This window comes from Brachionichthys hirsutus, chromosome 1 (genome assembly GCF_040956055.1).
Source record: "Brachionichthys hirsutus isolate HB-005 chromosome 1, CSIRO-AGI_Bhir_v1, whole genome shotgun sequence".
Classification (NCBI taxonomy): domain Eukaryota; kingdom Metazoa; phylum Chordata; class Actinopteri; order Lophiiformes; family Brachionichthyidae; genus Brachionichthys; species Brachionichthys hirsutus.
In genome coordinates, this window is record NC_090897.1 from 2,979,374 (window position 1) to 3,002,595 (window position 23,222).

The 23,222-nt window shown below is 44.3% G+C and overlaps 1 protein-coding gene across 1 annotated transcript in view; it reads left to right on the top strand.

The window, feature by feature from the left end:
• The window catches only part of epha6 (eph receptor A6), a 32,536-nt gene that overhangs the window by 5,416 nt on the left and 3,898 nt on the right, over positions 1-23,222 (top strand). Inside the window, exons 3-12 of the mRNA XM_068742732.1 lie at positions 5,246-5,374; positions 5,477-5,626; positions 5,708-5,869; positions 5,958-6,186; positions 12,274-12,429; positions 12,955-13,305; positions 20,237-20,361; positions 20,462-20,624; positions 21,287-21,392; positions 22,475-22,545. Coding sequence (XP_068598833.1) covers positions 5,246-5,374; positions 5,477-5,626; positions 5,708-5,869; positions 5,958-6,186; positions 12,274-12,429; positions 12,955-13,305; positions 20,237-20,361; positions 20,462-20,624; positions 21,287-21,392; positions 22,475-22,545 — 1,642 coding nt within the window. The remainder of the gene's footprint in view (positions 1-5,245; positions 5,375-5,476; positions 5,627-5,707; positions 5,870-5,957; positions 6,187-12,273; positions 12,430-12,954; positions 13,306-20,236; positions 20,362-20,461; positions 20,625-21,286; positions 21,393-22,474; positions 22,546-23,222) is intronic.

A 23,222-nucleotide genomic window follows, 5' to 3' on the forward strand; every position in this document is an offset into this window, starting at 1 on the left:
TCATTTTGTCTCCAGATCTAAAATATCCGTCCTGACTGCGTCATCCCAAACAGCTGCTTGCATTTTATTGCGTCAGTGTTCAAAAATCTAAAATTGCTGTTTAGCAACCACAGTCTTTTATCTTTGCTGCAGGTAATTTACATACCTGAGCTCTTTATCTTAACCACCATTTTGCACCGATGAACTGGGACGCTCACTTCTGTTAAGTGTCTGCGTTTAAGAGCAGAGATAACTCTGTTGGGTCAGAAATAATAGACCCGGGGGGGGGGGGCTTTAAGGGGATAAACCCACGCCTCCGTGGACAGCAGCGAGTGATCAACTTGAATTATGCTGCAATCACATGAAAAACATGGTTCCTCTGTCCTATTTTAATACCCTGCATATGATTAAAGATGAGATACATTGACTGAATCTTGCTGATAAAAGCGCCTGAATACATTTCTATGGCCCTGTAATGTAGTAGTTCAGTTCATAAGATTGTACTGACATTATTTTAATGCTAGGGTACTATTTACAGGCAATAAATGCAGATTTGATCAAACCTTTAATTGCAGTAAATTTCTTGCGAGGCAAAGCCAGCTGGGAAACAATAATTTCTCCATGATGCTGTGTCTAATTTGTTGTCAGGGAACTACTTGTGCTTTCAGGGTGTTATTAAAAGTGGAATAGATCCTTTCAAGCTAAACCAATAAATAGAAACCAATATTGAGATATTTTCAGAGACCAGTGCAAATACTGAAACTCCGTTTCTTCCCAGGCGCACCGGCAAAAATGTATATATATATTTTTTCCCAGCTATGGGCTAAAATGATGTCGTAAATTTATTTAACAAAAAACAGAACGCCATCACTCTGATTCATATCGAATCAGGAATTCATCAAAGCTGCACATTTGAAGATACTGTCATGACCGTTTTCTACCTTTCTTCCCTGAAGTCTGACGTTGACAAATCGTCTTATTTTAATCAAACCCTCGCGTCTCGCCGAGTGTCTTCGCTGCGATTGTCAGAGCAATATCTGCCTGCGCAAATGTAGATGAGTGTGTCAGTTGATCTTTTTCAGCAGTGCTTACTTCCCGCTTTAGTTTTCCAAAGCCGTATATTTATTTTGATGGATAAGTCGGTGACATTTCTGGCATTTTCCATTCAGAAAAACGGAACGGTTGTGCTGCCCAAACCTCGCTGGCATCCATCCGTTGCCCTTACACAATTGTGAAGAAATGGCAGCGTCTGAAGAGTATTTCTGTTGCTGACGCCCCCCCCCCTCCATTCTAGATGACAGACTGCTGTCTACCTACACTCTGCAAACCTGCATGTGTAATCAGAATTTCTAGCCACGAGTCAAAACGTTTCAGCAGCCTTTTGGACGATGGCAGGCGAGACGGGCCTCGTAAAGAAGAAAGAGACAGAATCTGCATGTTTCCGTGATCTACATTTTTGTCCGACAATAACTAATGGCTTCTGAAATTGTTGTAAAGAACGGCCAGCAGACTGGAAGATAAGTCTTGGGCGTTATCCGTTATCATTCATCCGGAGAACAGTTGGGTACAAACTACAAAGGTCAATCAGAGGTCAAATCATCCCCGATTGTTATCGGATGAGTTAGAAGATTGTTTGCTAGCCCACTGTCTTCAATGACATAATGATCAATATTCTTGGTTGACTTATTCTCTTGCGTCTCCTGTCCTTTGGACTCCTGGAACATGAGGCCAACAGTGACGTTGTTAAAATCCCTTTGCAAAGGAGAAAGAACACCTGAAACAGACGACCTCTGTGCAATTCTAGTCACTGCCGGTAGTGAATGCTTTAGTTGCCTTTTGGCTTTAGTGAGGCAAGTATTTAACAAACATAAGTTTAAAGATTGTTTTTTTCTTCTCCATCATCCATAGTTTTCCAAACATTTAATCACAGGGCCAACATGCAACTCAGCAACGGAGCATATTCTTCAGGCTGCTTCTTTCCGAAAACCTCAAATTGCATTCTCGCATTAGCACGTCGGCGTCAGAGCATTGTGTTCTTCACCTTTGTGCTAAAAATGGTCTCCGACTGCTAAGCTCGGGGCTAACAGGCAGAGCGATTAGCAGGCGCATGTCTGATTGGCTCCGAGTGCGTAGGACGCAGCTCATCTTTCAAACGGGGAGTTTGCAGTTGCTTTCTCTTCTTCGAACCATGCCACATCCCAAGGGTGCATTTTAGAACGGCGAGGCACAGAGAGTGACAAATTACCATTTGCTCTTGTTTGTATGCATAATGGATCCTCAATTATTTAATGCTGATCTAATGCAAACCAGAAAGCCTGCCTTCTTCTTCTACCCCCCCCAAGATAACGAGTTTCTGTTTCTAGTCTGCAAGAGGGGCACTGAAATATAGAGTCTATACATAGAGTGTGCAAGTTTTTGCACGATTCTTGCAGAGAACGCCAGGCTGAACAGGAGTAGAAAAGCCTCGGTGAAAGACTGACATTTAGATTCTCAGCCCTGCCAGCGGGTCACGATAATGCTGTCCTGTCCGTCTGTGGACGGCGCCGGTCTCATCTGAAATACCTCAATACATTTTGGATGAATAGGCATGGGATGTGAACACAAGCAAGTTCCCAGCAGATGATTATTTGTAATAACTTCCAGCCCCTGATCTTTCATGCATCGGGTTTATTAAATGCTGACCCTAACCCCTATCCCTTCCGTTCATCCAGATCTTGAGGGTAAATCTCTCTACAGTATATGCTAAATGCTCAGGGACAAAATCCACAGCTGTCAGTCGGCGCAGTAACATTTTACAGGGGTTTCACCCAACTTAAAATGGAATGTGTAACTTCTAAATATAGTTTGCAGGTTTTTTTCCGTGGGTGATGCTTCCGTTCTAATCAAGGGAACATTTCATTTTGAATTCTAACCATTCTTGCACAGAACAACTCACACTGGAAGTGCTTCGGCGAGGGGCCGTTTAATGGCTGCTATGAAGCGGAAGAATTATTACAGAAAGGAAAGAAACCACATTTAAGTGAGCACGAGTTTCCTTTTTTACTTTTTTGTTAAGCTATCCTTAAAGCCTCACAGACTTGCTAGCACAACTGTAAAATTGGTAAAATAACTAAATATATATTACAGTTGAGCACTAATAAAAGAATTAACTACATGTCATGAGCCATTTTTATACATCGTACTGCATACATGCAGTAAACGAATGCAGCTAATACGGAGACTCCGTTCTTATTTCCATCCAGAGATTCTCCATTTTTAGATTGTGCTCGTTTGTCGTTGATATTTCCCATAGAAATGATGAATGTGCGATTACACACTACCCCAGAGTCCACTTCGGAGCATAAAGGCTGGAGTTCAAAATTAAAGAAGTGATTATAATTGATTAATCGTTCAGCCCCTGGGTGTCACGCAAAGTTAATTTAGATAGCTTAATTAATATAAGATTGATTGCTTTCACACAGTCCAGTCAAGGTTAAAGTGTCGTTTAATAATTTACATTGGAGTTTCAGTCTGATCGACTCGTTCTATCTGTCATCAAACGTTTCACCTTTTGTGACACATTCAGATGCTCGTTTGTCTGTATTTGTGCTTTTCTTTTTAAATGAAAATAAATGCAGAACACACACGTTGACTGTTTCCTCCTATATTGATCTTGCATGCACCAACATGGCAGCGTAAAAAATATTCCAAGTAGATATAGAGTGTTTCCCATTTAGCTACTCGGATACGGAATGTGTGTGTCCGAGACTGGGAGAGAGGAGGCTGCTGGGGTAATGTGCACTCGAGTATTCCACGCTGAAGTCGCTGCTGGATATCGACAACCCTTGAAATCCGTTTTAAAGGGATGGAGACCGGAAAACCACCATTTCCAGACAAAAACACAGTAATTTGCGTGCACAGCCCATCTTATTTTGAAGATTTGTCCAGCTACAGCTCAATATATGCATCCGTCTGTCGCCTCAGAATGCAACTCAACTACTTTTTGTTTTGCAGCCCTCGGTGTCCCATGATCCATTGTGCAAACTTACATATCTAATGGAGCGTTCAGGGTATCATTGTCAAAATGATACATCAATAAATGCCCTCTAACTGATTCACTTTCCTCAGCTGTCATATTCATCAGTCCAGATCCAGGTCCAGATGAAATAATGAAATGAATCCCGAAAAAAGAGCTGCTTGATTTCTTCTTTAAATTCCAGTTTGATAAGGAAAACATTCAATGGTTCCTGCAGGGAAACATGTTTTGGCCTCCATCCCTGATAAGTGTGAGCAATTTCAACAACTTCTGCACACTTACTGGGTCGCACACCCACACACACACACACACTCTCTCTGCAGTAATGTGAGAAATTTAGTCGTGTTGAATAGGAAGTCACAAACATACCACGAGGCTGAGATGCCTTCGGAAGTGTTTTTCGATAAGTTAAATAAGCGTGGATTCAATCCTCTCTAACAATGCTTTTAGAACATGTCAGAACCAATACCAAAAGGCACAGAATGACCTAGTTGGAGTTCCAAACCACTCTTCTCGTGTGAATGCCTTGCACTGGAGGATATCATAACAGTATCACGCCTCGCCGTCTCCATGACAGCCTGCCTTTAATGCCGCTTCCAGCCTTGCCATTTAACACGTTGGTTTCCAAAGCAAGCAGAAATAAAACAGCGTATTTATAAGTAGTCCATATCCGGATCACCAACATGTTCATGCTTTTTGTGAGACTGTCGCACGACAGAAGGATGTGTAAAATACGTATCTCACAGAATCTCACCCGCACAGTTTGTCTCAATTGTGACTTTTAAAGCTTGTAAACGTCTACACCTTCGGCTCTTAGAGTACCTCCCTGAGATCTTGCGCTCTTGAGATTCAATTGCATGTCCAGATGTGTAACAGACACAATCTCAGCTGCCACAGGAGTGCGAAAGAGCACATGCCAATAAACTTAGAGGCTTCTGACGCTTTGATCATGGCTCCGTTAAAGTGGAACAGACATAGAGAGTCTGGCTGATGCAACAGCTTGAAAACACTGATGCTTCTCAAGCACCCAGTTTCTATAGAAATTACCTTTCACTGCTTTGCAGCAGAGGCTGGAGGTTTCACGGAGCAGCTCCGGAATCACAGCGGCCATGGATCCATGTGCTGCAACCCAATGCAAACTAATGTCAGAAGAACATTGCTGAACATTTGCTGTCCAGATGGACGAGCGAGGGATTTCAGGCAGACGTTTATCTCCGCACACTCCCATGGTTTCTCTCTGTATTCTTACAGTGGGATGCTATCACAGAGATGGACGAGCAGAACCGACCTATTCACACCTTCCAGGTGTGCCACGTAATGGAGCCGAACCAGAACAACTGGCTACGGTCTGGATGGATCGGACGGCAGGCTGCACAGAGGGTCTGGCCCGCGTTACGATAATCCCTCAGAGACGCAGCGGGTTTGATTTCAAAACGTTGATTTCAGTCCTGATCTTTGTGATTCGTGTCTCTCTTCACGCAGGTGTATGTCGAGCTACGATTCACGCTGCGAGACTGCAACTCCATTCCCTGGGTGTCTGGCACCTGCAAGGAAACGTTCAACCTCTTTTACCTGCAGACGGAGGGACCGCTTCCTGCAGTGACGCGCTTCCGACCCACTGACTACGCCAAGGTTGGGTTTTTGGAGCGGTGTGGTGGAAACAAGTTTGAGATTGTTCAGTAGCCAATGAGGCGTTGTGTTCTTGACTCCAAGGTGGATACCATCGCCGCAGACGAGAGTTTCACACAGACGGATCTTGGCGATCGCGTCCTTCGTCTCAACACTGAGGTCAGGGAGGTGGGCCCGGTGACGCTGAGCGGCTTCTACTTGGCCTTCCAGGACGTGGGAGCGTGCATCGCTCTTGTGTCCGTCAAGGTCAGGGAACGGCTGCGAATGCTTTTTTATTTCTATACCACGACTGAGTGGCAACACATCGAGCTTCTCCTTGTCTCTTTCATCGAAGGTTTTCTACAAACGCTGCCCATCGACCTTAAGGAATCTGGCAGCTTTTCCCGACACGGTGCCGCACACGGATTCGTCCTCTCTGGTGGAAGTGAGGGGCGCATGTGTGGAGAACGCAGAAGAAAGGGACACGCCCAAATTGTACTGCGGCGCCGACGGAGACTGGCTGGTGCCGCTGGGCCGCTGTGTTTGCAGCATCGGCCACGAGGAGTCGGATGGCTACTGCCGGGGTGAGAGGTCGTGGGAAGGGAAGGGATCTGGTTTAACCCGTCCTCCTCACAGCTCCGCTTCATTGTCATCTCTCTGGTTACGTCACTTATGCCCTTCCTTTTTCCCTCCTCCTTGTCCCTCTAGTCGCTCTCGCCTCATTCAACCCTTTTAATTTACGCTCCTGCCCTCTCTTCGCCATCCTTTTCTGCCATGCAATGGAAACAGCGCGAATGTGAAGAGATCGGTGCCGCCGCTTTTTCGAATCGCTGCTTCGACTTTCCTGATGAACTCGCCGGACTCGGGGAAAGTGATACCTTTATTTTAGCTGTTTTCAGCCATGCGTCTTCTCTTGCCTTGGTATACGGCATATGGATGCAAAGGATCAGAAAGGTTTTGTAAAAACATTGTCAGGATGCTTCAGCAGGGCAGGCGTGAATGAAACTGTGGGGTTGCTCCACATAGTCTCTGCCCTGGTTTCCCAGTTTAAAAAAGCTGAGGGCTAGCCGGTTAATTGCCTTCATTTGTTAGCTTCACAGCTAATTTAGCTCACACCTCGTCTTTTGGAACCTCCCCCCCCCCCAACCCTTGCCTTCATTTGTGAAGCTCAGTCGTACTCTTGTAATTAAGGCAGATGTTAAATTGAGCCAGACTACCCTCGAAGTCTCAGCTTGTTGGACTGGAATGCCCCTGTGGTGATGCGATTACTCAGGTTATTGCAGAGCGAGAACTCCAGCAGTCATTAGAACAACCGAAACGTAGGACAGGATGTAATATCTCCCGTATTTATTCTGCGGCTGTAATTATTCTGCTTATCTTCTTCTCTTCTGTTTTATTTATCTTTTCTCGGCGCTCAGTTATCTCAGAGTAGTTAATCAGCAGCCTGTCAATAGAGGTTACTGATGAAGCAGCTCAGCGGCAGCGTTCTCCTGGCGTCCCTGGTGAATGCCCTACATCCTTAATCTCCCCATGCAACGACTTCGGCTGACAGCAGTGGCGTCTCTCGACTGAAGCGAGACAGCGTCGTGCAAAACGGTGAACGGGTCGGTGACTGAGCAGTCACCGACATGTCAGGCGGAAGAAATATGGCTTTACGTATTCACGCAGTGTTTCGGGTTGCACGTTCGTCCAAGACGTTTTCTGAGCCTATCCCGGGTGACCTTGGACGGGAGGCGGGGTCCACCCTCGACAAGTCGTCGGTTTATTGCCGGGTCACATGGCTGTTCTCACATTCGCCTGTATCACTAGTACTGTACTTTCAGATTGTCCCATCAGGGGTCGCCACCACAAATCAACCTTCTCCGCGTCACTCCTCCTCCCCAACAAAGAACAGGGCAAAGTGGGGAAGGTTGTGCGTGCTTAAATATGGATACTGAAGCGTCAGCTGGTACCGGCTTTGAATCCTGTCTGTCGCCGTCTCTTTGTCCGCGTGGGCTTTCTCCTGGTTCTCCGGTTTCCTCCCGCCTCCAAAAACATGCAATTCAGGTCAATTGATTACTCAAAATTGTCCGTAGTGCATGAGTGTGTGCGTGAGTGGTTGTTTGTCTCTGTGTGGCCCCGCAATGCGCTGGCGACGTATTCGGGGTGTACGCCCGTAGCAAGCTGGGATAGACTCCAGAAACTCACAAGGTGGAACAAGCGGAATAAAAAGGATGGATGGATGGATGGATGGATGGAAGTGTCAGCTGTAAGAAATTATGAAAATGGAGCAAATAGTTTCAGGCATTTCATTCTGTGCAATAACACTACATGTCAATATACAGACAGGCATGCCAGGGATGCAGCGATCCCATGCACGAGCTCAGCATCTGTGCTTTTACTTGCGCCTGCAACCTTCATCCTTCTCTGAAATACTCTTCTAGCATCATGGGAAAGGAAACCAGTGGCGCTCCTTTGTTTTCCTATTAGCTGTCATCGTAATCAGAAATGTTAGGTAGCAGCTATCCAGGAGGATCTGCCAGCATTAGTGATCTATAGCAACGGCACATTATAGCCTCGCAATTAATGATTTATGCTTTTGACAATTTACGGTCAATTATTTTTTCCCTCTCCCATGAATAATTTCCACAGGTCACGCAGCGCTTACACCGGGATGAAGATGTGCACTTTGCAAGTATAGTTGCAGGAAGTTTAGGCATGAACTTGCGATGACTTCTGCTTTCTCCTCGCTCTCATTTTTGGAACACTGCTTCAAAGGGTGGTGTGATCAAAGCTGTCTGAGAGTCAGCGTGGGGAACGAGTGAAAGAGGCAGAGAGGAGCGAGTTTGAAAGAGAGAGAGAGAGAGAGGGAGAAAATATGGAAAACCCCAGTGCTTCCAAATATGAGCAGAGCTCTGTGCAAATGCGCCCGTCTCTCCCTCCGAGCTGCTGAAGCAAAGGCATCGGCACTTATGAAACCCTGCTTTACACCCCATGCAGCATTCTGCCAGACGGTTTTGACGTCTCAATCGAATGCTTTATTATTCTACTCCTTTCATTCACTGTCAGCCACAAGAGGATTACACGGAGATTGGCTGGTTACATCGTGACCTAGATAAGGCAAGATCACGGCGCTAATGCTATTTGTTCCACGTCCCTTCGTCACGTCGTCATATTCAAAAAGAGCCGGTGGATTGTGGGGTTAGCTAATAGCGACGGCTTTTCAAAATTCCATTGAATCGGACGAGATATGCAGACAAAGCCCAGCGGCGCGATAAGTGAATAAATCCAATGGTAGAGAAATGTGTGATCAAATATTCCGTTTCAACGAAACCTTCTGTTTTCGCAGCGAACACCTTCCTAGTGCTCATTATTAAGCCGGTACCAACAGAGCCCCGGTTTCTCTCGCAGGGAGAAAATTATCAGACACCTTCGAAAATGGTACAAGTAGGTCAGTGTTTCTCCTTTGCTGTCTTTCCCCATCTGTGTCAGGGTTCGAGAGCAATCGGAAATACTTAGCGCAGCTTGCTCACTCATGACCTTGGCCGTCTCAAGAAGCAGGATCGATCAAATAAGTCCAAACGTCTGACCGTATATTCAGCTGAAGCGGAAAAGGAAATAAGGAAATCAATGAATCCTCATCGGTGTATTTCAACTCTTCTGTCCATTAGGGCTGTGTTTACTCTGAACTCCATCGCAGCTCAGCCAGACTAGAGCATCATTCATTCTCTGTGAACTTCCCATCTGCATATCAAAGCTGAGAGTCCAGGGGTAAACACCGTCTCTGGCTCCATCTGTTCCTGACAGCATAAGGAAAAAACAAAACAATAAACTTTGCACAAACAGGTTCAAATCTCTGAGTCGGCACATCGTTGCATTCCTGCAAACCTAAAGGTAGTTAAATCTCCAGCAGATACTCCGAGGCCTAATTTTAAACTCTGATCTGATTATTGTTGAGTGTTTCCATTCAAAAAAGTGACCTTGTTAATGTGCAACTTCACCCGCGATCGATTGATTGAAGTCTTGACCAGCATGTCATTACTCCAATATTAATGAAGCAGCAGGCTTTAATTCACAGCGATCTTTGCATCAGGAGTAGCAGCACAGCTTCCCCATGAAGAAGCTTATATTTAGTCTGAGCTCGGAGCTGTTCGTGTTCTGCTGTCAGCAGCTCAGCGCTGCGTCGCGCTCTCGTGTTTGTCATCCCATCCAGTTGTGTCCGGAGGCATTTCGCCCTGCAGCCGTCAATGTCAAAAATGAACATTTACCCCTTTGCCTTTTTGTTGTTGTTGTTGTCGCTGCTCTTGTATCTCAGTATCTGATGGAACAGGCGCCTGTTAAGTCATCTTCATCAACGTTATCTAAGTTGGGTTGAAGGTTAACAGCATTTGTGCAGCTTGTTGAGCGCCATCCAAGTCAAGAACAAGAATGTGATGTTTTTGTAACAACGGAAGTGCAAAATGACATTAAGAAAAGTGTCAACGTCAAGCCAGAATACAGTAGATGACATCAAAATAGACCCAAAGTTGTAACAATTGCTGAAAATTGAAGTCGTTTTTTTTTCTTCACACAATGATGAATTATAGTTGAATTGATTCTGCTAAGTGTGAGTGTATGTGTGCCTCATTGTCCGTGGCCCTGCGATGAACTGGCGGCTTGTCCAGGGTGTGCCCCGCCTCTCGCCCGTTGACTGCTGGGATAGGCTTCAGCATGACTCGCGACCCGGTAACGGACAAAGCGGTTCAGAAGATGAAGGGATGTTTAATTAATTGAGTCCAGAAGCAATCCGCAGATGAAGTGATGATGAAAGCAGCAGTTCTTACTTTCAACTGTTGCACGTCTGCAGGATTGTTTTATATGCCGCGCATACAGCAGCGCTCTGATTGGATATATATATATATATATTTATTTTGTCCCTTTTATGAACGAGCCAAAGCCAAACAGTGATGATGAACAAATTACATCTTGCTTGCTGTCTTTGTGAGAACTGTTTTAAACTTTTTGATAGGATCAGTAGATGTCCGCCATTGTAATTGCTTTTTGTTGGCGATCTTTCCATTGTATACCGGAGCGTAGGGAGAAGCAGGAAATATGAATCTGTGTATTTTCGCACTTGGCAGGAGCTCAGCAAAGCAGGGAAGTAATATCTAAGAGTGCAAGTTGTCAGTTATGAAATGTTCAGGAGTCCGCCTCATTGATGTCCCGTTAATGCAAACGCTGTTTTAGATAATTTAAATTGAAACATTTATTCTATTCTTCTAACGTATAACTTTAAAATGACCAATCTGAAGAAATTGGATGATAGTGAAGAAGCATCTCTAAGTTTGTTACTGGTATTTCTGAGCCAATGTAATGGTTATATATAGTTTTACTGGCATATTATCATGCACGCTCATGTGTCTGAGAGCTCTCATATGAAATTCATCAGTGATGTAAAAAAAAAAGCATTTGATAGGTCAGATGTTGAGCCGGATCGGTCTCTATGGGGACGGAAACAATAGTGACACATTTATAGCAGAACAATGTCAATCAATACATTCTCTACAACCATTTATCCTTCGTGGGTCCCTGGGGACTGCAGCCTATCTCTGCTGACGCTGCACTGGAGGCAGGATGAAGCCAGTTTATTATGGAGCCAACAGCCAACAGCCACAGAGACAAAACAATACCTAAACCTTAGATCTGGACTTGAACCCAGAACCTTTGTGTTGTTAGGCAAAAAGGTAGAATACTGGGTGCCATCTCGTTTTCATTCACGACACAGCAGGAAACGTACCTCTATTAGGAAGGATTTGATTCAGTGGAGGCAATGCTGCAACAAGCAACAACAGAATCATGCAACACGGTCTCTTTACTGAAGACGTGGGGGGAGGTTGGGTCCGAAGAAGTAAATTAATAATTACATTTCACCATGTTTTACCTCTGCCATTGTATTTTCTGTTGTATAGCTGGGATGGTAATCTGCTGAAAAATTATTACCCATGTAACTTCCTTTAAAATCACTGCAAAAATGAAATCTATTTATATTATACATAATATAAATGGAATTGTACTTTTTATACAATTTGTTCTTTTCTGCCATGATAAGTATGGGGTGAAGGAGGCTGGAATAGATTTGCCATCTTTTGATCAGCCTTAATGGAGAAAAGGAAAGGAGAGCTCGGGAAGCAGGAGGAAAAAAGAAAATATTGGAAGAAGGGTGAAAAATCAAGAAAAGGTGAAAACTGTAGCGGAGCAAAATGGGAGAGAGAACACAAAAGGAAATGTGGTTGAATTAATGTAAAATAAAATAAATTGAAAGCCAAGCGAGCATTACTTACCTGTGCTAAGGTGCATGAAAGCATAATTTTGTGCCAATTGAGCTGCTGAACTGTGGGTTCTTACGGGCAATAAGTTATCAAAGCCTATTTGTGGATTATTGGGCATTGTGATCCTTAATCCAAAGGTGTGGTATTACAGGTGTGTGCCAGTTGTTAGCCCGAACAATGGGCAGGATCACACATATATGTGAGCTAAAAAGAAGGTGACAGTGATCCATAGTACCTGAGGAAATAAGGCCAGACCACAGGTGAGGAGAGAAGCAGCTGGGGCCGTGAATTAAGGGTGAATGTGCTGATGGAAATACAATTGCCTGAGGAACGTGAACCTTGCGTAACTGGCTTCTTCTTCCTTCTCCGTCTGTCCCTCTGCAGCTTGTAACACTGGCTATTTCAAGGCATATGCTGGGAACACCAAATGCTCCAAGTGTCCTCCACGTAGCTCCAGCCATGACCAGGCGGCCACCATCTGCCACTGTGACAAAGGCTTCTACAGAGCAATCAAAGACCCTTCCACCATGGCTTGTACAAGTCAGTTGAGCAGTTTCCAAATGCAAACTCTCTCTGACAGCTAAAAATATTATTATTACCCCTCTCTACATGTCTTTATTTATGTTATTTGTAGTCTCTGGTGCCATCCCCCCTCCATCCATCCAGAGTCAAATTATGTTAACTTGTTGTTCAGTGTCCTTTAATTGATTTTGGGGGCGCTCATATGCCAATTTAAAATCCTCATCCGCAAGGTCCTATAAAGAATATATTTGTGCTTATTCTTAATACTAATACTTATAGGACAAAGTAACCTCAATTTTTGCCAAAGCAGAATGGAGGGTAAACTGTTTTTTTCATGATTTGGAAGCTGGAAATAATGTTCATGGATCTCTCGGGAAATCAACCGTGTTGGAAATGTGACAATAGATGTGTTTTTAAAATCCTGCACTCATCACACAGTAACTAACACCTTCCGTAAGAGTCACACTACATTCCTTAGACATTTGTTGACAAAGACATGACAAAATGATTGGTGGGTTATCACTGAGTAATCTCCCTCTTCAGGGCCTCCATCAGCTCCCAGGAACTTGGTCTCATTGATCAATGACACAGCTCTCTTCCTACAATGGATGCCCCCCAGCGACACAGGGGGGAGGAAGGACATCACTTACAACGTCCTATGCCAGCGCTGTGATGGACGCGCCGGTGACGGCGACGCGACACAGTGCGAGCCATGCGAGCCGGACCTGCGCTTCATCCCGCGGCCGCTCGGGCTGACCGGTACCTCTGTGGCGATACTAGATTTTGCGGTTCACACCAACTACACCTTTCACCTTGAGGCCGTGAACGGCGTCTCCGGGCTCGCCGTTGCCACACGGGCACTGGCGAATGTTACCGTCAACACACACCAAGCTGGTGAGTTGAAAAGCCTTCTCTCACTGCGGCCCAGTTGTACAGTTTTTTGCTTTAATGTCTTCATCCAACCATGAGATGACAAGCAGAGATTTAGATCCTGAAAAAGAACCGGACTGACTTGTATTGATATGGTTCCTTCATTCCATTCAGTTCATACTTCAATCAGGAGAGACAAGTGAAAGACAGCAGCAGATAATATGTGATCTAGAGGAATATTGTGAATGAAGAAGTCAGCAGCAGCATTCCCCCTCATGGACAATATTGGGTGGTGGTGGTGGCGGCTTATTACTCTGTCAAGACTGGGCAATGATAGGGCTGCAGAGCAGTGACGTGCAGTCAGGGGAGACAGGTGATGGCAGGTGAGGCTGTGCCTCACCTGCCATCATATAAAATCATATAAAAATCATGTATTTGTATTATTAAAAATAATATAAAAATCATATTAGATATAATATAACATCAGTGATATTATATTATATATTTTATGATTTTTTCATTTTTAATAATACAATTAGTGCGTCACGTGTTCTTGTGCTCCGCGGCATTAAAATACTGCAGAATGAGGCCACATGTAATACAGCCTGCAGCCCATAGGAGACCCGTGAGTGATTCAGCGCACTCATCAGCTGATCCGCTCGTTAGAGACGGGCTTGTAAACACGGAAGCGCTGGCTGTCTGGATGTCCTGCGAGAACCTGTGTTTTCTGCTTTTCTTGCCTTCTTTTCTCAACTTCTGACAATGTCTGGACTCGGATGGGATATTGCGACATGAAGAATTTACCGAGAAGCCTCGTCAAACACGAGCAGAACCGCGGCGCGCACGCCCCAGCTGGACACACACACACACATCTCAGAGTCAGAACATATGTTTAACAGTTATACTGTTGTGGACAGGTGCGAGGGGACCCCAGGGAGCAGAGGACGGAGATGTCGCGATCGTGGACTTTATATTTTACTGATATGTCCATCAGGAAACACAATATCCTGGAGCCGCACACAGGATTGCGGGGTGGTTGGAGCCCAATGAAAATATCTATATAACAAAAAACACAGCCGAGAAAGAAAAACCAAAAAGCCAGCTCTAATAAAAACCGGTCACAAAAAAAAGAAAACGCTACGCAGGACCCGGGTTTATGAAGGCTGGTGGCGATTTGGATCAATCTGCCTCAGGTGCGCCCGGGGTGACCGCAGCCAATCCCCACGCCGCAGGTCCAGGAGCGAGAGGCAGAAACAGGTGTGCGTGATAAGGCAAATTAACAAGTGCAGCAACACGACCCTCACATAAACATCAGTTAAACTTTAACTGATCAACACACGCACCCACACACATTCAACGCTGCACGCACACTGATACGCAGAGTTGAATAATTTCCCGTCATATAATTTAATTCAATCTTTTGTAAATACGCAGATTATGTGTGGTCTCCCCTTTTTGTCATAAACTGATGAGCCAGGTTTGTGAGAGTATGTAAAAAATGCTGGTACGAATTTTTAAACAAAACACGTTAAATGTTGCCAATCAAATGATGAACAAGCTGTCGGTTCATTTATTTGTAAATCTGACTGTGCCTCACCAGACACGAACCTCACCGCACGTCACTGCTGCAGAGTGTACAGCATATCATGAATGGACCAGAGATAAATAGACATAATCAAATATGAGCCACATGCTATCCACTGTGCTAATAGATATCGACAGCTACTGGGAAAATGGAGTGAAAATTCAGACAGCATGTGGGAGAGGTAGGAATGTTAGTTTCCAAAGGGTTTTCGAACCAAACTTTCAAGCGACACTTCATTTAATCTCTTGTTTCATGCGCGATTGAAGAATCACATAAGATCGGGAAGTTCAGTTGTCCTCTTTTTATCCAAAATAACTCTAGTAATTGAGGGTTTTGGGCCAATAATTGGGAAACAATATCAATGCATATAGATTTCACATTGAGCCCCAGAATTTTCCATCAGATTAATAATGAAATCAGCTCTTGGGTGCTGCCGTGAATATCACGACAATCAAATGCAAAAGATTTTGAGGGGTTGAACCAGTACATTGTAAGCTACAAAATGTTGCTACACATTCATCATTTTAATCCTGCTGGTATGGGAAAAATGGCCATCTGGAATGGTGGGAATGTTCCCAGCGGACCCTTCAGCCTGTGGGATGGGAGCGAGCCAGGCAAAACCGATACAAGAAAAAAATGTCTTCAACCTCCAATAAACCAGCAGGTTGCAGAAAAGAAATCGGAACTTTGTCTCGCTGTTCCAGAAAGAACCGCCTAACCTACATAAATGAAAAAATAACAGTGCTAAATTTACATCCTCAGGTTTGACATATGCATACAGGTACATGATACCTGACTCAAATCCCACGAATAATGAGGAGAAGATTTTATTCTGCTTGGCCCATCTGCCTTTCCGTCCAGCCCGATGTGGTAATACGTGATCCGTTTTTCTGACCTGCAAATTGCTGGCTAAGCTCAGTCTGACTTGAACCTAGCTCTAATTAGTAGAACCTGACTGACCTATAGGTCAAATACAGCTAGCAATCATGCCCCTGAGCTTGAATTTGGACTAAAAAGAGACCTGAGATCTTCGACTGAAACCTTAACCTCATATTATAATGAAGACAAGAAGGTGGACAGTAATTGATAGACCGGATTGAAACAAAGGAAGGAGAGTAGATTAATGAATTAAATTGGAAGTATATTTTCTTAGCATAGGGAAGCATGGGATTTGTGAAAATGAATGTTTATAAACCAGAACTTCTGCTAAAGCAGAATGAGAGAAAACTCTTGGTTTCCTAAAAATGTACAAATATGATAAACAAATCGACTAATTAACTCATTGAGTGCCAGCCATTTTCAGCTCAGCAATATACTCAGTGCCCCCAGTTTTTGCGTATTTTCCCTGATTTTCCAAGCCCCCACACAATATTTTTTACTGTAATTATGCAAACACAGAACCTGCCAAATGAAAGATTATAGTCTCTTCTTTCATTCTAATTTTTTTTCTGTTCCTACCATTTTGGTTCTGGAGTTATTTGGCCGTTGTAGAGAGGCAGAGTTCAATGTCAGGGTTGGCAGTCACTTTAGTCGTCAATGGCACTCAAAGAGTTAAGACATGCGCACCTCGAGTCTGTGGAGATGTGGACCGCAACCCCGTTATACCACAGGAAATAGAAGTCAGTACGTGTCACTTCCTATCCAAATCTCTGGCAGGGGCCGTTAGGCCGATGAGAGGGCGCTGAAATGCAGAGGTGGAGAAGCAGCCTCTGGGGATTCTCCCAAACTGCTTTCCTCATTAGATCTATTCTGACAGACAGACACACACTTGTTTAATTGACAACCAAAGAACTTCACATATGTATGACATTTTCACGTGCAGCTCCTTCACCCAGGTACCATCTACAGGTTCTCATGTATAGTCGGTGAATCGTTTATTTTCCCTTTCGCTCGTTTTTGTTCGTCTCCCACACACACACACACACACACACACACGTTAAAACAGAGATCGGCCTGTTCTTTTATTAGCTGTCATTATAGCTATATATACAGTACAGCTCTCCGTATAGCTGCTGAATATATTCATTTTGGAGTGCAGGAAGAAGGAACATTATTCCGTGCTTTGCAGGATTGCATGAACCTGACTTCTACTTTGCGATCAATTAACTGCAATCAGGCCGTAATATAATCAAATCGGGTTAAGTAAATCCGTGTTCTCGTCCACCTCATGTTTGGATGGACCTGAGATGGGGGGGGGGGCTTAACGACCAGTTCAAGCAGATGCTGCGAGTTAATGTCCTGTAATCGATTGCGATTTAGCGTCAGTAATGGAATAATGAGCAATCAAAAGCAGAGCTGGAAATGAACCATGTCACAGCGAGGAGGAAGATCTATCGACTGTTGGCATCCATCTGTTTGTGAGCAGTAGATTAATACCTCATTATGCTTTCAATTTGCTTAATCTATTTATCAGAATTGTCTGCGATCTTATCTAACCTTGATGAGACTGAGAGAGATGGCCGATCCCTTTGTCTTTGGACTAAGCGGCGTTCTTCGCTGCAGCAGTGTGATACTGCAGCGTTACAGGTCACTCCTGCGGCGGTATAGAACTGTGGTCACCAGAAAACATAATAATCAGCTGTCTGGCAGGGATACTGATTTTCTGTATTTATGAGCTATTGTTCACTGGAGCGTTTCTCTCTGAAGCTTCCTCCCACAAAGATCACTGCAGAATTCTGTGAAGAGGCTCAAAGAAGTCAGTGCGAAAATGTTCTTGTAGAGGCGGAACAGAGAGACGGCCACAAAGCGAGGCTCTGTGTCAGAAGCAGTCCTTACATAAGGTCAGGCTGGAAAGGTTTTTGATAAAGCAGAATCTGAAACATATTGGCTATTGAACCACTGAAAGTTGGTGCTTATTGATACCACCGGCGCAGCTGACATGCTTGCTGGCTCAACAGATTCATTTTTAGAATTGGCTGACTCAAAACTAATTGAATTACATGTCTAATAATATCAAATTGCTAAGTAATGAGAGATTAAATGACGCTTTAAACCATTGGTGAGATAATTATGTTTGAATAACTGCAGTATTAAATGGTTAAATCCTCTACAGATCATATTTGCATTGTCCTCTCGGTGACTCACGATTAATAATATTCAAATATAATAAATTCTTTATTATTTCACTGAAATTAGATATTTTCTTTACCCTATTTGCATAATTTATTTGCACATGCATGGGCATCACAGTGTGCAGACACACCCCTTTATTGGGTTAAAAATGTATTGATCAGCAATTTGGTTAACAGTTCTTTATAAAACGTTGGGTCAAATGCAGAGAACAAATTTCACTGTGCTGTGGTTGAATCTTTCGTGATCAATGAAGTTGCTCCTTCTTCTTCTAAAGGGGTGGATTATTGGGGGTGGGGGGGGGGGGGGGTGAGGACACTGTGGGTTGTTGTGTTGTTGGAGTTTGTTTTATTCAGTTTTGTCAAAAAGGGAGGAAGATCAATGACCAAGTCCCCTTCTAGTTGGTCTTTTTTTACAATTTCAGTGGGATGGTTTTGTATTTTGTATTTTTAGGTTTAGAAAAAGAAATAACAAGATCCTTGCTATTTTCTCACATGCGCAAGCAATGTAAGAACATTTCCCACTGTTTCGCCGTGTCCTGATTTACAAGATTCTCTTATTTTGCTTTGCTCTTTTCCCCTTCCCTCAGTGGATTCTCTTTGTCTCTTTTGCCCTGGGAATAAGGCTGACTTCTATTTATATACTCACTTGGATGCAAGGGAGATGGAACCTCGTGGGATTTCTGTGCAGCTCTCTCTGTTTACTCTCTCTCTCTCTCTCTCCTGTTCCCTCTCTGTCTGTGTCTTTTTGAGCATCTATATTTGAGGGACTAGCCAATAGCTAGAGTTCCTGCAGTGCATTTTCACAATCGGTTGACGTGTGGATGGGAGTTAAACTGTAAAGAGCATGACGTGTTTCCTCTGTCATTCGTGCAGAAGCAGTAGGCATGTGGAGCCCTGTGCTCTGAACATAAAACCACCTGTCGTATAAGGGTTTGGAGGGTTTTTAGAGGGTTTCTTGCTACCACATATGGCGGTACAGATTAAACTGGATTAGGGGAAGGCAGTTGGAGGGTTGCGTTATCCTCATTGCTTGGTTTCAGAGAGATAACTGGGGACTTCTATTAAAGCAGTCGCTGTGCAGCTTTGGGACATACGAGCAGTTTCAGACATCAATCCAAGCTTGGATTTGTATTCCAACAATGATCTACCAAATAGCACATTGGACAACAGAGGAGCTGGAGCTATTCGTTTGCCAAATCACATTCTGTTCAAGTGAATGGCTGATGAATAATTGATGGAGATATCGCTGCTACGGGGTTATGTGTCTCCTCAGCAGCCTTGTGCAAAATATTCCCCCAAAATCCAGCAATAATGGCAAATATGAAAGCAGTTGCTCTGGGTCTTGTAGTTTGATTAACAAAAAATATTGTTTTCTCCAAGCAGAAGTTATTCTGGATCCGAATCGGAAATTGGCTTCTTCATTCGTTCTCTTGGAGTTTTCCCGATGATGTTGAAACTATTTCCAGACATTCACCAATACGCAGGCCTGTAGCAGAATGCAAACTTGTGTGCGCCTTTAATTCCACAAACACCCGACTGCACGACTCACTGAGGAATCGTTCCACCGCCTGTTGCGTGACATTTTCTACTGCTTAGCCATTGTAGGACAGGAGTATGGTGGGAAAACACTGTTTTATTCAATGAGCCCAAAGGAGCAAGAAAAAACAGATTTCTGCAGAAAGGTCAAATGCACAGACGTCTCGGGTGATCAGCATTGTTTTATTCATGGTGTGTTCGCTCACATTGCCTTGATGTGCAGCTTACAAATAACAGCGCAGACATCCCGGAGCCTCTGTGGGGCAGAACGCAGCGCCCATGCCAAGGTTTCGTAATAGAGGTATTCAGCTTCAAAGTATGAGCCTCTTCTTCCTCCTCTTCGTCTTCGACGGCGTATGTGGTGACTTTGGTCCATTTTGACCCATTGCAGAACGGAACTTTGTAACAGAAATCCCATCGTGATGTCACAGAGAAAGTGGGAGGAGTTAATATCCCGTCCGAGGCTGCCTGGGGATGACTACGTTGCTGGGACTTTCAGGAGCCACTGGTCTTAGTCCAGTAATAAGTACCCGATATTAGTAGCTACTGGAGGATGGGTTCGTACGGCTGGTTGGATGTTGGTCAGCCAAAGGAAGGGATAACTTTTGGTTTTGATGATGTGATCGTCACCAAAACTCGACTTTCTTTGAATATAATCCATGAGATCATTGCTTTGATTTGATCTTGCAGACGTGTGTGCATCATTTGAACTCAGACTTGACTTCACTGATTGCAATCCTCCACCTCACCCCCCCCCCCCCAGGTCCCACTCTGGTGGGTGTAGTCAAGAAGACTTGGACCTCTCAAAATAGCATCGCCCTAACCTGGCCACACGTGGAACACCCACCCTCGGACATAGTGGACTACGAAGTCAAGTACTACGAGCTGGTGAAGTCTTCCATCACTTAAAAAATAAATAAATGTGTTTTTTGATAATGAGTTTATCTACATTATGTGTTCAACATTTTCTCTCTCTCTGCTTGTTCAGGAGCAAGAGCACCTGAGCTATTCATCAACACGGACCAAAACCCCCAGCGTGGTGGTGACAGGTCTGAGACCCTCCACCGTCTACGTCTTCCAAGTGCGCGCTCATACCGCTGATGGCTACACCGCCTTCAGCCCCAACTTCAAGTTCTCTACTGCAGCCGAGGGTACGTCTGGTGAGGAGGAGGACGGAGGAGGAAGGAGTCGTGTTTGTGTTTACAGAGGCCAATAGTAACTTCCCTGATCAAGAACTCCCTCGCTTCCCTGGAGACGTCCTGTATGGATCAATTTTGACTCAGGAATGAGGATCAATCACGCCGTTGTGTATTCCTCAGACACGCATGCATATCTGCTGGTTCTATTCCTGACACACGCAGAACGAACGCCGCCTCCTACACGGCACGCCTTCGGGTATGAACAGGCCCACCTCAACTCGCTCACAGATAGCACAAGTCCCGAGCCCAACGTGTCGGTTTTTTCCTGTTTCCCTTTGTGTTTTGGCAGCAGTCTGCGAGCGGATGCTGAAAAGTAATTGACAGTAAAATATTTAGGGCCCCATTAAAATAAACGCCGCTATGGATCGCTGAATAAATGCGTCACATGAATCAAACCGGCAAACATTTAGACAGAGTGTCCTTTCAGAGACTCCATTAATATTTCTGGTCCGTCTCCTGCTCTTCACTCCTTTATTGGAGACTAAGGATAATGGTTATCCATCCCAGGCATGTGGCAAATGTCTGGGCAGCATTCTCAACTGTGATTAATGTGCATGAAGATTAAATTCAGCGACACTGATCAGCTTTTCTTCCTGCGTTCTCAATCTTCGCAGATCCTGACATCGCCGATCAGGGTCAGGTTCTGGTGGTCGTCACGGCATCGGTGGGCGGCTTCTCCCTGCTGGTCATCCTCACCCTTTTCCTCCTCATCACTGGCCGGTATGCTCTACTCCTCCATACCCCCCCCCCTCCTTTAATCTCTGCAAGTCGACTCCCTCTTCCCACCGAGCAGACAGTCTTATTTTCCAAATGACTGAACCAATTTTCTGCCTAATTACTCCGCATGCAGTGCATGTACGAGCAGTTTGCTCCGTTCCATTAACTGTCACAGGTTATCTCAGGCTTTTGTCTTCCGTCTGATTCCGGTTCACGTGATTTTATAAACAGCGGCGCGTAATGTCGAACATGTTTTTACCGCAGCGCTATAAAATCAGAAGGAATAACCTGAAATTATGACAACAACAAAATTACAAAGTCCGTTTACAAGAATATTGATGAGTCAGAACTTCAACATCATTTGTGCATGCCGCTCAAGAATTCTCTTCATATGAGGTGAAGGAGCTTCCCTTCTAAAAGGGGGCATCAATCCATTTTGATCCATTCCAGTACCTGTTGTGTACTTGATCAATGAAAGCAGGAGAGGTAATATTACTTGAATCCGGAATAGAAGGTGAGTTAAACTCAAGAATTGACATTTTATTTCCGTTTCAGCTGAATGTAAATATCAATAATGCCATGCTAAACTCAAAAGTCACACAGTTTTTGATCCTGTCATTTTCTTTGTAAATTTTACATGATAAATTCAATTTCTTTCAGTTTTTGGATCAGTAGCGATGTTTGATTATCCAAACTCTTCCTCTCTGTGGAGGCTGAGCACCGAAAGCCTTGAAATAGCAGATTTCTGAATGTGTTAAAGTGAAGGGGGAAAAGAATTGCTCTAATAATGGCTCACACCAGAGATGTCTCACCACCAGAGACATATTTTTAAACCCAAAGATTAATGGCGTGTCGGCGTGGACAAAAGCCTGTATAAATAGTCTTTGTGTGGTTTCGGATGTTAGAATAAATTTGCGCTTGTCCACCTTCTGTCGCGTGGGCAGTAAATCGGTTAAATGTTGTACGTGCTTCCTACTGATGTTATAACACTGAGATGCTTGTCAGCAGAGATGGAGTAAAAATGGCAAAGAAAAAGTGTGAGGATGTTTTACATGGTGACGCTCATGGAAAGTCCACCTGTGCAGGTGTCAGGGGTACATTAAAGCCAGGATGAAGTCAGAGGAGAAGAGGAGGGCTCGCTTCCACAGCGGACACGGTACCGTTTGAGGGTTTTTACTCTGTGTGTGTCTTTGTGTGTCCCAACAGAGAACAGAGACAATCTTGGTGGCTGTTCTTTCAAAATAAAGGCATCCGTGTAAAGACCGCTGGGCAAGCAATCGTTGACAAATCTAGCTTCATTGTGTCCTTTGAAATGTTTATTTGGGCTTTTACAATCATATGCAACACGTTGCCATTTCTGTAAGGACACTAAAATGCCTCTTACAAACTCTTCTACATGCAAACTATTGATTATGTGTACCTGACGGCCATATTTCAGTGACCTCGCAGAGTATCGCACACACCCGTGATCGGATTGTAACAATTGTGTAGCTGCTGCTTGGCTTTACGAATTACAGAACCGACCCCGATTGCGCTGCTACAATTGCAGCTGGATGGCAGGATTATCGATCGCTCCACGGGGGGGGGGTGCCTGTAATAAAACGCCATCCTGTAATTGACATCGGTTCAGTCAGAGCGCCTGCTGGATTCGATCCGAGGCCTGCAGGGTGCGAATGTGTCTCTTTGTACCCTGAAGAAAAATCTAACCACCCTGACATCCACGTTAGAGAATTTGGGGATTGATCCAAGATGGGATAAAGGGCTGGGAACATTTATTGTAACACATTGTTTGACAAATACAGTGTATGTGTGTGTGTGTGTGTGAAATCTGCA